General features: G+C 40.2%; 1 protein-coding gene across 2 annotated transcripts; it reads left to right on the top strand.

Annotated features, from left to right (window-relative positions):
• Nucleotides 1-7,274: 7,274 nt before the first annotated feature.
• On the top strand, nt 7,275-15,026 carry GPHB5 (glycoprotein hormone subunit beta 5). Of its 2 annotated transcripts, XM_081509856.1 has the most exons (4): nt 7,275-8,174; nt 9,039-9,278; nt 10,816-11,020; nt 14,576-15,026. In XM_081509856.1, exons 3-4 carry the CDS (start codon nt 10,817-10,819, stop codon nt 14,762-14,764), a joined length of 393 nt encoding a protein of 130 aa, XP_081365982.1. In that variant the 5' UTR covers nt 7,275-8,174; nt 9,039-9,278; nt 10,816; the 3' UTR covers nt 14,765-15,026. The 2 variants fall into 2 exon arrangements, with proteins under 2 accessions (XP_081365982.1, XP_081365980.1); XM_081509854.1 differs by lacking the exons at nt 7,275-8,174; nt 9,039-9,278 and adding an exon at nt 9,499-9,583 and having other exon boundaries at nt 14,576-14,764.
• The last annotated feature ends 506 nt before the right edge of the window (nt 15,027-15,532 follow it).

Genomic DNA, 15,532 nt, shown 5'->3' with positions numbered 1-15,532 from the left:
GATTCAGTTATACATATACATGAATTCTTTTAATATCGTTTTCTATTGTGGTTTTTCACAGGATATTGAATATAGTTCCCTGTGCTATACATTAGGACCTTGTTGTTTATCAATTCTATGTTTACTACTTTGCATCTTCCGACCCCAAATTCCCACTCCATCTCTTCCCCCACCCCCTTGGAAGTCATACTTCTGTTCTCTATATCTGTGAGTCTGTTTCTGTTTCATAGATAATTTCATTTGTGTCATATTTTAGGTTCTACATATAAGTGATATATGGTATTTGTCTTTCTCTTTCTGACTTTGTATGATAATCTCTAGTTGAATCCATGTTGAAGCAAATGGCAATATTTCATTCTTTTTTATGGCTGAGTAATATTCCATTGTATATTCATATCTCATTTTCTTTATTCAATTATCTGTTAATGGACACTTTGGTTGTTTCTGTTTCTTGGCTATTATGAATAGTGCAGCTATGAACATAGGGGTCCATAGATCTTTGTGAATTATAGTTTTGTTCCAACATCTGCCCAGGAGTGGGATGCTGGATCACATGGCAACTCTATTTTTAGTTTTTTGAAGAAGCTCTATATTGTTTTCCATAGTGGCTGTACCAGCTTACATTCCTACCAATGGTGTAGGGGTTTCCTTTTCTCTATGCCCTCTCTAGTATTTGTTATTTGTAGACTTTTAAATGATGGCCATTCTGATCAGTGTAAGGTGATATCTCATTGTAATTTTGACTTGCATTTCTCTAATTATTAGTGATGTTGAGAATCTTTTCATGTGCCCTTGGCTATCTGTATGTGTTCTTTGGAGAAATGTCTATTTAGGTCTTTTGTCCATTTTTTTGATTGGGTTGTTGTTGTTGAGTTGTTTGAGCTGTTTTTATATTTTAGAAATTATTATTTTTGAAATTGTTGGTCACATTGTTTGCAATTATTTTCTCCCATTGTGTAGGTTTTTTCATTTTGTGTATAGTTTCTTTTGCTGTGGAAAAGCTTATAAGTTTGATTAGATCCCATTTGTTTATGTTTGCTTTTATTTTGATTGCCTTGGGAGGCTGACCTAAGAAAACATTGATACGATTTATGTTAGAGAATGTTTTGCCTATGTTCTCTTCTAGGAGATTTTTTGGTGTTATGTCTTATATATAAGTCTTTAAGCCATTTTGAGTTTATTTTTGTGTATGGTGTGAGGGAGTATTCTAACTTCATTGATTTATATGTGGCTGTCCAACTTTCCCAACATCACTTGCTGAAGAGGCGTTTTCCTATTGCATATTCTTGCCTCCTTTGTCATAGATTAATTGACTGAAGGTGTGTGGGTTTATTTCTGGATTCTATTCTGTTCCATTGGTCCACATGTCAGTTTTCATGCCAGTACTGTGCTGTTTTGATTACTGTAGCTTTGTAGTATTGTCTGAGGTCTGGGAGAGTTATGTCTCCTGCTTTGTTCTTTTTCCTCAGGATTGCTTTGGCAGTTCTGGGTCTTTTTGGTTCTATAAAATATTAGAATTATTTTTTCTAGTTCTGTGAAAAATGCCATGAGTAATTTGATAGGGATTTCATTAAATCTTTAGATTGCTTTGGGTAGTATGGTCACTTTGACAAAATTAATTCTTTCAATACAAGAGCATGGGCTATCTTTCTGTTTCTTTGACTCATCTTCAGTTTCCCTTATTAATCTTACATAGTTCTCAGCCAACTGTCCAGAGTATTTTACTTTTTTTCTGATGTGATTTTAAAAGGTACTTTTTTTTTTTTTTAATATTCTCTTTTTGATATTTCATTGTTAGTGTAAAGAAATGCAATGGATTTTTGTATGTTCATCTTTTTTTTTTTTTCATTTTTTATCATTTATTCTTGCAAAACTCCTCTTGCATAAAATAAGTACAGGGAAAATTTGTATGTTCATCTTTTATCCTGCCTGGTACCTTGCTAAATTTGATTATCAGTTCTAGTAGTTTTTGTGTGAACTCTTTAGATTTTTCTCTATATAGTTTCATGTCAAAAGAAACTGCTGTTAACTCCAATGGTGGAGTCAGTGTGTGATTTCCTCTACCTGAAATGAATTCTCTCCTAATTCACTGGAGTCACCTCAGTAGGAAGTCTAAGGTCACATAGGATCCTTTCTCCATTTTTATCACTGCACTTATCCCACTTAATGGTATGTTGATTTATTTTTTAAGCTTCTGGTTCTTTTGATTTCCTAGCAGTAATACTTAAAATTAACTTCTTTATTTTTTCTTAATGCAGAGTGCTTTTTCACTAAAAAATTGACATATAATTGACATATGCCTTGTATTTGTTTTAGTGGTATGACATGATGGCCTAATATGTATGTGTATTGTGAAATGATTACCACATTAGGTTAGCATCCATCATTACACATAGTTACAAAATTTTTTTCTTGTGATTAGAACTTTGAAGTTCTACTCTCATACCAACTTTCAAATATACAATAGTGTTGTTAATGATAGGTCATCATTATGAGCATTATAGCCACAGGATTCATTTACTCATCTTATAACTGGAAATTTGTAACTTTTGACTACCTGCATCCATTTGCCCATCCTGTAAATAAAATGTTGATTTATTTTTTAATCAAACTTAATTTTTATATATTTGTAGATTCATATGCAGTTGTAAGGAATGATACAGAGATATTCTGTGTCCCATTCATACAGTTTCCCTCAGTATTTTTTATACTTAAAACTGTAGTACAATAGTATATTGTCAGGGTATTAACATTGATATAATTACCCATCTTGCTTACATTTACCCAGTTTTACTTAGATTTGTGAGATTCCCAGGTGGTGGCAGTGGTAAATAATCTGCCTGCCAATGCAGGAGGTGCAAGAGACAAGGGTTTGATTCCTGGGTTGGGAAGATCCCCTGGAGTAGGAAATGACAACCCACTCCAGTATTCTTGCCTGGAAAATTCTGCAGGCAGAGGAGCCTAGTGGGATACAGTCCATGGGGTTGCAAAGAGTCAGACATGACTGAGCACATGCCTCAACTTACATTTATTTATATGGGTATATTGATATTTAGTTCTGTGCAATTTTATTACATGTTTTGTTCATTTATTTATCACCACAGTGAAGAGAAGAACATTTCCACCATCACAAAAATCCTACATTTGCCCTTTGTAATCACACCCACTGCCTTCCTATCTCTGAGTCTCCTTAGTGAAAAGTGAAAGTGTCAGTTGCTCAGTAATCTCTGACTCTTTGCAACCCCACAGACTACAGTCTGCCAGTCTCCTCTGTCCATGGGATTCTCCAGGCAAGAATACTAGAGAGGGTTTTAATTCCCTTCTCCAGTGGATCTTCCCAACCCAGGAATTGAACTTCAGTCTCCCACATTGCCAGCAAATTCTCTACCATCTGAGCCACCAGGGAAGCCTTGACCATTGGCAACCCTAGTCTGTTCTCTGTCTCTAGAATCTTATCATTTCAGGAATGGTATATAAATGGAACCATATGATAAATATCTCTTTAGGATTGGCTTTTTTCACTCAGCATGGTTCTCCAGAGATTCATGAGTTGTTGTGTGTTTGTTCCCTTTTATTGAGGTATAAGATTCCATGACATGGATAGACCACAATTCATTTAACCATTCACCTGTTGTAGGACACCTGAGTTGTTTCCAGTTTGGGGCTATTATAGATTAAGCTGCTACAAACATGTATGAACAGATTTTTTTGTGAATATAAATTTTCATGACTCTGGAATAAATGCCCTAGAGCACAACTTCTGGATCATGTATCTGTTGGTTCATTTATCGCCCTTGTTAGATTTTGACTCTTTGGGGCAGGTTCTTAGCTCTGTTCATATTTGCATCACATATACTTAGCACCTGTCTGACACATGGTAACAGTCAATAAAATATGGAAGGACAGAAAGAAGGAAAGAAGGGATAAAGTAAAGAAAGGAAGAAGGAAATCTATTATTACTCTCAGTTGTTAGCTATTCTACTTTCCCAACATCCTCTTTTTATTTTTAAATGAACTCAGTGACTCCATTGCTGGACAGTGCCTGGCACATAGTAGTTGCTTAATAAATATGTGTAAAGTTATGTAACAAGAACTCTGGAGAGTAGAACAGCTCTCCACGTCTTCACTCTCCCATCACCCTGCTCCATCGCTCAAGCGCGAGCATGGGTGCGCACGGACATATGCCCGTACTCTGGGGCTGTGATCCTAGGAAGCTTTTTCTGGAACAAAGCCAAATAGCTAACAAATGAGGTGCTGTTGCTTCGAAACTTAACTAACAGCAATCTTGGCCCTGTGTGACTGCCTAGGGAATCACAAATGAAGGATTTGAGGACCCAGCCGCTTTGTGGACTCATTCCAATGAAAGAATACAGGATACACTTGAGATAAAGAATGCTTCTTTGTGACTCATTAAGCTCCTCTCTGTTCCTCTCTATTAGGCATGTGTCTGCCATGCCCTGCAAAGCTATGACATTCAAAAGTGGAAGAGTCAGGCGGAAATAAAAACATTCCGCTTCAGCGCCTAAACCATGTGCCCCTTAATCTGAAATAAATCTGTGACAATTGACAGATACCTCTTTCAGACAGTTGTGGAGAAAGGCTTGACTTGTCCTAGTAAATCACATACAGGCTTCATTATTTTTAGTCTCGTTGAAAAAATAGTTACCATGGCAACTGTACCATCATCTAGGGCAAATGTTATCTCTCTAAATCAATAAAATGAAGAGTCCCACAAATACCCAGTGCTTTGAAAGGAAGAAATGACTTTTCAATAAAATTCATTTCTTCAAGACTTCGCCATTCATCTACATTTGTAATCCAAGATCTTTTTCTCCATCTAAATAAGGGATATTAAAAGTAACATCCAACTTTGTAAAGTCTAAGGCTGACCTTGCGTGTATCTGTTTACAGAAAATTGTGAATTCTATCACTTCCTTGAAACACATAGCTTCATTTGTGGCTTTTTTACCCATCCTCAGGAGGCATCATGGTAATTAATTTGGTCCTTGGACACAGCATTGTGTATTCTGAGAGGACAACGAGGAGAAACATATCAGAACTTGCATGTCTTTTCTCAACTCTTTTTTTTTTTAATATTTAGGTTTTTTTTTTATTAGTTTATCTATTTTTTAACTTTACAATATTGTATTGGTTTTGCCATACATTGGCATGAATCCACCATGGGTGTACGTGTGTTTCCCTTTCAGAACCCTCCTCCCACCTCCCTCCCCATCCCATCCCTCTGGGTCATCCTGGTGCACCAGCCCCAAGCACTGGAATGGAATATTGCTGCTGCTGCTAAGTCACTTCAGTCGTGTCCGACTCTGTGCGACCCCATAGACGGCAGCCCACCAGGCTCCCCCGTCCCTGGGATTCTCCAGGCAAGAACACTGGAGTGGGTTGCCATTTCCTTCTCCAGTGCAGGCAAGTGAAAAGTGAAAGTGAAGTCGCTCAGTCGTGTCCGACCCTTAGCGACCCCATGGACTGCAGCCTACCAGGCTCCTCCATCCATGGGATTTTCCAGGCAAGAGTACTGGAATGGGGTGCCATTACTCAGCCATTAAAAAGAATACATTTGAATCAGTTTTCTCAACTCTTAACAGATCATTTTAATCGATGAAGCAGACAGCTGAGTTCCTGTGGGCTCTCATTGAGTTACCTGTGGGTATGCCGTATGCACTGGTTGGCTTAGTTACTTTGGCTCTATTCTTGGTCAGAACTGAAATTGTTTCAGAGTATTCATGAAGATTTCTTAATACATTAAAACTTGTTACTGTGGTACACATGAAGTATGAGATTTTAATCTTATAAATTAAATCTAACATGTCAGACTTTTTTCCTGCTTGCTCAGTCACTCAATTGTGTCCAATTCTTTGTGACTCCATGGACTATAGCCCGCCAGGCTTCTCTGCCCATGGAATTTTCCTGGCAAGAATACTGGAGTGGGTTGCCATTTCCTACTCCTGGGGATCTTCCCAACCCAGGGATTGAACACCCATCTCTTGCATCTCCTGCATTGGCAGGCAGATACTTTACCAGTAGTGCCAACTGGGAAGCCCTGTTCCTACTTAAAAAGTGTTAACTTTAATGTCAGATCACAACACTATAGGCTGTGGGAAAGCACAGTTGGTACCCACCTATGTCTCCTGGTTTCAGGATGCTGAGAAGGTCTTCTAGCCCCCAAAGACTTTGCTTCCTCTATTTTCAGACTTGTATTTTTTCCACATTTAATACCTTTGAAATCAGGATATGCCTGATAATTAACAGACGTAATTTTTTATTGGTGGCTTCATTTTTCTTAGGGGTACACACAATGACAATAGGAAAAAAGAGTAAAACATTTACTGCCTGCCCATGAGGTATCAAGCACTGAGATAAACAATTTCTAGACATTTTTTTGTACAATGTTTACATAAACCCTTTGAAAAAGGCATTTTCAGTTTTGTGGAAAACTGAGATTCGGTGGGCTACGAGACTTTTTCCAAGATCACAAGCTGACAAGAATCAGAGTCAGACGAACACAAATCTAGATGACTTTATTATCATATGAACCTTCAGATTCTCTACCTGACTTGCCCTCAGCTTGTTAGCTTCATAAATAATTTGCACATCTTTAAGTTCTGGTGCTAGAAAGCACCTCATGCGTCATAAGGTCCGCCCCATTCATGTTGCAGATGAGGAAACTGAGGCTGAGAGAAGTGACTTGCCCAAGGCAGTCACAAAAGCAGTTGTGCCCCTGAGAATCAGCATGGCTGAACCAGGGAAGAGAGTCACCAGGTTCCTGCAGTGTTTCCATCCCCTTCACAGATTGTACCTGCTGGTCCTCCCTTGTCTGGGGCTGCCCGCTCTGGACCAGGCCTCAACCCTTCAAGGTGCTGACACTCAGCTCCTCCCTCCTCTGCTGTCATGCTCCCCTAGACCTCAAGATGATTGCTCTCCTATGCCCCTGCTGCCCTCTCTTTACCCCTAGGAAACCTATATCTTGTGTCTCATCCTCCAAGGTAACAATGAATCCATGTGAAGATAATGTGACAAGATGAGAGAAGATTCTCTTGGACCTGTGCTTGGAGACATTGCCCACATCTTTGCTATATCAAGAGAATGACTTCAATGGTGGGAACGTCAATGAAAATGGAAGGGAAGGCTGCAGATACAGATTCCGAGATGTTCTGTGGATAGCAGAGCCTTAAGTAACCCTTGAAATCACACAGCAACCTCTCACTGCCTGTAGAGAGGCAGGTGGCATGACACAGTGCATGGACTGCCAAAAAAGTGGCAGCCAAATACCAGTCCCTTTTTCTATAATCGTGATGAAGTTGGTGGTCCACAGCTTTCTGCACTAGGAATGGATTCAGAGGCCTTTCTTTTCTTCTTTATTTATTTAGTTAATTTTTTGGTTGTGATGGGTCTTCGTTGCTGCGTGCGGGCTTTCTCTAGTTACAGTGTGTAGGCTTCTCATTGCTGTGGCTTCTCTTGTTGTGGAGCACAGCAAGCTTCAGTAATTGCAGCGTGTGGGCTCAGAAGTTGCAGCTCGTGGGCTCGAGTGCAGGCTCAGTAGTTGAGGCACATGGGCTTAGTTATTCAGTGGCATGTGGCATCCTCCCAGGGCAGGGATCAAACTGGTGTCCCTTGCATTGCGAGACAAATTCTTATCCACTGGACTGCCAGGGAAGCCTGAGGCCTTTCTTAAAAGAGTGTTCCAGGTGGTACCTCTGATTGACTGCAATTTATTATAGGGATGAAACAAAACTGATTTGCCATCTCAGTGTTTCCAAAGGCTTTGGAGACTGAGAGATTACAAAATAACTGAGCCTCCATTTCTCCCAATGGAAAAAAAAAGACAATATAGTTTGATTTATATAACTGATATAAGATTTAGAGGTAACATGTGCAAGAGCACATCCGGTACCATGGAGTCTGGTACATAGCAGGTGCTCAGTGACTATAAGTGGTCATTCATATAAGGTCAGTGCTGATGGGGAGTAGGCAGAATGCCACAGCCCAGCTGGAGAAGAAAGGCACTTCTTGGCCTCTCTTTGTTGTCTTTCTTTATCTTGTGACATTGCAGACACAGCTATGTATGTTTCAGGTATCCTCCAAAAGGGTTGAACATTCTCAGGTCAGGATGGCAGCTCACCACCGATTGGCTCAGCAAGTTAGGACAATCACGTCAGGTAGGCAATCTGTCCCTATAGTATCCCAGGGATATAGTACCCCAGGGGTACCCCTGGTTATGCTACTTACAGTCTGAAGGGCTGAAGAAAGTCCTTTATTCCAAGCCTAGTTCAATTTCTATAAAATATATATGATAATCTGACTCTGGAGATAGGTATATTGATGATATAGTGATGGATTCACTAAGAGTCATTATATATTTTGAAAAAAAATCAAACCCTTAATGAGTAGCAAGTCTATTTAAAGAACACCTTTCTTTGTAGAAAATAGAAATGTTACTTGATTTGGAATCATATTTATTTAATGTGCATCTTAAATGTCTTGAACTATGTCATTATTAGCTATGATATGTAAACTCCTAAAGGCTAGAAAGATGTCTGCTTCATTAATTTTTTTAGTGCACCCACAATAATGACATGAACAAGGAGATTTTTAATCCATTTACATGCTACAATTGCAGACTGGAATATAAACTGTGTCTCATACTCATAAAGAATACTATTTCATTCTTAGTTTAAACTTTAAGAACCAGAAATTGAAGGAAGCTGTTCTGTTACAACAGCATTGAATATCTTTACATGCAGCACAGATGGATAATTATTGGTTTATTTTAATTTTTAAAGTATCAATATTAACCGACTTACTATGAGAGAAGCCTGCCCAAGTAGAAAATGTGAAAGATGCCGAAAACTACCTGGAAAAAATAAAAAGTCATTTTAAGTCCCATGCTGGAAGATAATTGTGTTGAATACCTTAATATTTGTTTCCTGTGTGATTCATTTTAAGGTGTTATTAATATGCTCTAATACTTAATGCATTTTAAGACATTCAAATGTTTCTTACCATGATTTCCATCCTTTCAGTTAGTGATCCCATGTTCTTCCCAGGAAGAATGATTGTTTTGTTATCTTTCAATGCATTGAAATGTATTGTGAGTTAGAGGAAAGAATGCTGTGAGCAGCCGGTGACTGCCTCCTGTTGAGAAGGAAAAGTTGTGGTTACTGCAAAGGAAAATCTAATCCATCTTGCCCCAGTGCACTTGGTCTTCCAGAGCCAGGTGAACTACCTTTGACTGTTTCCCCAGGATTATGTCACCCACCAAGGTAACTTTCTTCTTCAGTAGGTGATGTTAAGAAACAAAACAACACCCTTTAAGTTAATCACTTTTGGAAAATAGAGAACAGCTTTATATTCCAAGGCTTTGATGTGTTTAGTGGTTCCTGTAAGGCTCTGCCTCCCTTTTCATTTTGATTGACAAGACCTGTCCTATATATTTGAGCAATCAAGCAGCCCAGTCACAGAGGGTAGAGGCATTTACCCAGAGCAAACTTGTACCACTCACTGCAACTTTCCAAAATCTTGCGTACAAGTTTCAGCTTTACAGGCGAGTCACCTCCAGTAAGATCAGGTAAGTGCTTCTCATACAGGAACTTCATTCTGCCCGAGGGTAAGTCCAGAGAGCCTTGCTAAGGTGACAGGTCAGAAGTAGGAACTGGGAGATTAGTTTGGGAATAAATAACTCTGCAGTCTAAATCATAATGAATTGGTGGTGTTCTGTAAGTGGAGAGTCCACCTTCATTTCAGCATTCAGGTATGTCTGTCTGGTGGGCCAATCATGAAAGAAGTGATTCTGGCTCCTGAAGAAGCACAGGAAATGATCAAGACCCAGGAAAGACCCTGATGCTGGGAAAGGTTGAAGGCAGGAGAAGGGGGCAACAGAGGATGAGATGGTTGGATGGCGTCATCAACTCAGTGGACATGAGTTTGAGCAAACTCAGGTGGATAGTGAAGGACAGGGAAGCCTGGCATACTGCAGTCAATGGGGTCCCACGATTGAGCCACTGAACAACAACAACAACAACAGAGAGGATAGACAGTAGATTGGTATTTGAGTGGGGTTGTGTTTTAAATACCCCTGATGCTTTCCATCATTCGGATTTAAATTTAGTCACAGCAAGATGCCTATTACAATGGAGGCTTAGATCAAAGGGAATTTGTAGCAACTAGGACACATTTTTATCAATGGCCACCAAGTCCGATGTGAAGGCTGTTCTGCATATCCAAGTTTTATGGTTTTGTGCTGGGTTGGGTTAGTAACAATACATATGGGGCATGCAATTATTATTTATTTACCCCTCTCCATTTCTCATCCATGACATTAGAAATATAATTTTGAGTGAAGCATGTAGCATGATACCAAATACCTTGGATCTGAATAAAAATAATTCATATGTGTTCAGGTATTATGTTAGGATATGCACTACTTTTGGTGTTAGTCATATTCTGTATTCCTTCTGAAGAGATTATTGAAACAAACTTCTTTAATGCACAAATCCAGCAGTTGAGATACCATAAGGAAAAGCCTTAGGATACCCTTGGAGGGTTGAGTGTCTAGTGACCTGAAATTCTAAGAGCAATGTCCCTTTGATAGTGACCAACACATTATCGATGGAGGTTATTGTTATTGTTGTTCAGTTGCCTGGTCATGTCTGACTATTCGCGACCCCATAGACTGCAGCACACCAGGCCTCCCTGTCCCTCACCATCTCCTGAAGTTTGCCCAAGTTCATGTCCATTGCATCGATGAAGGTAGCTAGATCTATCAATAAATTCTCTTTCCTTTCCCTCTCGGAGGAACAGCATGAGGCTGGTGTACCTTTTCCTTGGCCCCATGGCCCTCCTGCTCCTGGCTGGCTGCGGCTGTGTCCTCAGCACCTCCAGTGGGAACCTGCGCACGTTTGTGGGCTGTGCAGTGAGGGAGTTTACTTTCCTGGCCAAGAAGCCGGGCTGCCGGGGCCTTCGGATCACCACGGATGCCTGCTGGGGCCGCTGTGAAACCTGGGAGGTGAGTCCCAAAAGAGGCCCTGGTGGCAATGCCTTCATGTCACTTGGACTGATTCTAAAATACTCACTTAAAAATTTTTTTTATTTCTTTATTTTTATTTTTGGCTGTGCTGAGTATTCATTGCTGTGCGCTTGCTTTCCCTAGTTGTGGAGAGAGGGGACTACTCTAGTGGTGGTGCGGGGGCTTCTCACTGTGGTGGCTTCTCTTGGTGAGGAGTAGGGGCCCCATGGAGCATGCTCCGTAGTTGTGGCGCTCGGGCTCAGTTGCCCTGAAGCACGTGGGATCTTTCCAGACCTGAGGTCAAACCTGTGTCCCATGCATTGCAAGGCAGATTCTTAACCACTGCACCACCGGGGAAGCCGAAGTATTAAAGTTCTTAATGAAATAAGATAGAGCTGGGGTAGCTATACTTTGTTACGGGTTAAACAAACAAACAAAAAACAACTACTTGGAATCCTCCAAAAATAATCTGAAAGAAACATGATATTGCCCTTCTAATAAAGCATTGGTAAAATTAATAATTTCATTGACATGGTGTCTATTTGGGAATCATCTCTGGGAGGCCAAGCTGTGCTGTTTTTCTGCCCATTTTACAGATGCCATGCAAGAATTCAACTGGTAGCTGACTGCAGAGTCATGCATGGAGTCAGTGAAAAGTTTGGAATAAATTCTTGGTTCAAGCTTATAACCCAAACTCTTCCCTGTGTTCCTCCCTCTGTAAAAAAGCCAGCCAGTTACCAAGGAAGGCCCTAAGCTAAACATCAGATGAGGCGTGTCCTCAGCCCTTCCTTCAGTGCCTCACCCTTAGCCCTGCTCTCTGCTGTTCCCCTAGAGTAATTCCTGGGTCTCTCAGGGATCATCACCGACAGATCTAGTAAGGCTCTTCACATACAATTATATCCAGCTTTTTTAGAGATAGTACATTTAAAATGGGATAAAAATCTCAATCAAAGTTAGAATGCTATTAGGCTGAGAGGAGGAGATGTTTGAAGGGTGAGGAGATAGAGCGCCTTTCAGCACCCGGTAGGATCACACCATATAGTGACTGCTGCCTCTGCCCACTAGGGCCTGAATTGGTTCCTAATGAAGTACTAGCTCTGATTTTGTCACCCTGGCTCCAAAAACCTTTAATGACCATCCACTGTTGCAAATTCAGTAACTAACTTTTAAGGTCCTCAGCAATATGCCATCTGCCTATTTTCCCAGGCACTGCGTATATTATTAGCTCTGCCTAAGAGACTAGATTTTAAAGGTTTTATTCAGTATTCCTCATGAAATCTTACTTTCGGTCCTTTTCTCATATTCCTGCTCACATTTATTCCTTGGTGCCTGTCTCCAGAACCAACTCCTCTAAGCCTTTTCTGACTCTCTGGTCAGCCCATGACCATCATCTACCTTTGTCTTACTTCCTTCCCCATCAAACATTAGGTTTTAAGTTTTTTGAGGGTAGAGGTTCATTCTTGTGCCTTTCACAGCTCTTTTCAAAAGACATGTATAAGCAAGGCATTCAATAGATGTCTAATTAAAAGGGATGAATCCCTTCCTGGAGTTATACATCTTCTCACCAAACTGAGCCCATTTAGAAGCCTGGTGGCTCAGATGGAAGAATCTACCTGTAATGCAGGAGACCTGGGTTCAATCCCTGGGTTGGGAAGATCCCCTGGAGAAGGGAATGGCTACCCACTGCAGTATTCTTGCCTGGAGAATTCCATGGACAGAGCAGTTGGGTGGGCTATAGTCCATGGGATCACAAAGAATTGGACACACCTGAGTGACTAACACTAAACTAGAAGCCCATGGACACTATGAAAGGACACTGCCATTAGGAAAAATATCCTTCTATTCAGGGACTCAGAGAGCAACCTGTTATCACTTGGATAAAATTATGGCCCTATGATTGGAATTGGATTATGGTAGTGAAACCTGTAACTTAAATGAAACAACTCCACCAAGTTAGCTTCATTTCCCCATCATTTGGGGGCTTGAGACATAACAGCAAATGAAAATTCAGTTGTTGCACATACTGTGGCTGTCACACGACATCAAACTTTTGTGAGAAACTTTCTTGTGTTCAGGGTGTGGCCTGGCAGTGCCTTCCCCTGCTCACAGCTGTGTCGGGGCTATGTGGAGCTCTTTCTGGGCTAAAATCTCAAACTACAATTTCCTTTTAATTCAACCCATCCTTTTTTCCCCTTCTAAATCAATGAATGGCTTTAACTGGGTAGCTGTCACCCACAGGAGGTCAGGGACTGTGCTCTCACTGGAGCAATGGGAACACTGAGACTATTAAAGAGCAAGAGTCTCCTTAATGTCAGTCAGCTTTTATTTATGCCTTTATTGTGGTATGAAAATGGAGGCTATGTCTAGAAAGTAAATAAAAGAATGAGGTTTATTTTCCCCACAATCTGAAAGTTTTTGATTGATAAAGCACTTATTTTTGGTAAATTAACTGGGGAGCATGTCTGAAAATTAGGATATTCATGATGACACAGTGGCTGGATCTACTTTGAAGGTGAAACTATTGCTGAAAATAGCCTTTGTTCCTGGCCTAGGTTTAGGGTAGCTAGAGTTAGCAAATAACCAAACCAATCAAGCCAGGACGCCAGTTATATTTGAATGTCACATAAACAACCTTTTTTTTTTTTTTCATTTTGGTATAAGTCTATCCCACGTAATATTTGGGATATACTTATACTAAAAATTGTTGTTTATTTGAAATTCAGATTTTACTGGGTATCCTGCATTTTATTTGGCAATGCTGCCTGGGTTTCCAGATTACAATAAGATTAAGATAAGAGGACATGAAACAAACTGAGAAAGGATAAAACATTATCTGAGAAATAGTAGGAAGAAGTTGATATTGAATTTAACTCTTCTACATGATCCTCATTGAAGGCAAAGTCATATTCCCATGACATGCATGTAAGATCTGCATCCTGGACCTCCATTAAACATATTTCATTTGCCTGGGACAAATGAAAGTGCTGTCCTCTGAAAGCTTGCTAGTTATTATTTTTATATTACTTTCTTACTCTTGTAACTGCTCTAAGAACAATAGACTACACTTACTGAACGCTTACATGATGCTAGCCATCTACTATCTTATCTCATCTCCACAACAATGCTGGGAGGTAGGTATTTTGTTTTACAGAGAAAACTGATTTTCCAAGGTCTCCAACAAGTGGCAGATCAGGGATTCAAGCTTAGTAGGTCTGCCTGCAGGGTTTGAAATGTGCTGGTTTCCTGATCTGTATGCTCTGTTTATCAAAATTATCTTTGAAGTCATGATTTCTAAAAGGTGAAGGAAGGAAGTGAATCCTTTGATGATCAGAACCAGCACATAGGGCACTAAGGAATCTGCCTTGCTCTCTTTTCTTTTATTGATTCAATAGGTGGTTGTTGAATTTGCTTTCTACTGGAAGGGAAACAAGTAAAGAAATTAACAAGTAAAGAAATGAATAACAAGCTCATCTCTTATAGTGATAAGTGGTACTAAGAAAATGAAACAGGATGGTATGTTCTAACATGTTTTCTGTTTTCTACCTATGGGGACAGAAGCCTATTTTGGAACCCCCCTACATCGAAGCCCATCATCGAGTCTGTACCTACAATGAGACCAAACAGGTGACGGTCAAGCTGCCCAACTGTGCCCCTGGAGTCGACCCCTTCTACACCTACCCTGTGGCGGTCCGCTGTGACTGCGGGGCCTGCTCCACTGCCACCACGGAGTGTGAGACCATCTGAAGCTCGTGTGACCTGCAGACACAGCCGGAGGGCTCCAGGCTCACGGACACACCTTCACGGGCAGCATGAGCAGCAATACCCCCTGAATTCAAGGGCTGTTTAATTTTGACCCCACCTATGCAAGAGGCTATACATCTCCCTTATGCCTGGCTCAGGCACAAGGCTGAGGCAGCATACTTATGTTAAAAATGCAAAACAGTATTTGTGCCTTCCCTGACACAATTTCTCTGGTTCACCCACTACAAATTAAATTTTCTTTACCTTGAGTCTGAGAACATAACTCGTATATCATAACCTGCCTCCAATATGGATTTATAGTAAGCCAATATTTTAAATGCTTTGGGCATAATTAGGAAATGGGGCTAGAAAAGCCTTTAAATTCTCATATCTTATTTAATGACTGGTCTCCAACAAGATTTATGATCAAAGTGCCAAGAATTAATGAAAACCAATGCTTTAGTCCTCATGCCCTCCAAGAAAATCCAATTGCAAGCTCCCTTAGAACTTTCTTTTCCTTTTAGCTGAGTGATTACCTACACAAGATATAGAGACTGCTCAGATTAAAAAAGGGAGGGCAACAGTAGCTCAGATTGAAAGGTATCTGGATTTAAGGGATTCTTTTCCCAAGAAGAATTCCCAAAGTCCCTTTTTAAATCCTTAATAAAGAGACTCCTTTGTGATTAAAAACAAACAAAAGACTCAAAAAAAAAAAAAAGTAATCAGAGCTATCACTTGATCTTAAAAACTTGTGAAACTGAATTTATGCAT

This window comes from Giraffa tippelskirchi, chromosome 7 (assembly GCF_054371585.1).
Source record: "Giraffa tippelskirchi isolate mGirTip1 chromosome 7, T2T-mGirTip1v1.2.pri, whole genome shotgun sequence".
In the NCBI taxonomy this organism is placed as follows: domain Eukaryota; kingdom Metazoa; phylum Chordata; class Mammalia; order Artiodactyla; family Giraffidae; genus Giraffa; species Giraffa tippelskirchi.
This window is presented reverse-complemented; position numbering and strand designations above follow the sequence as displayed.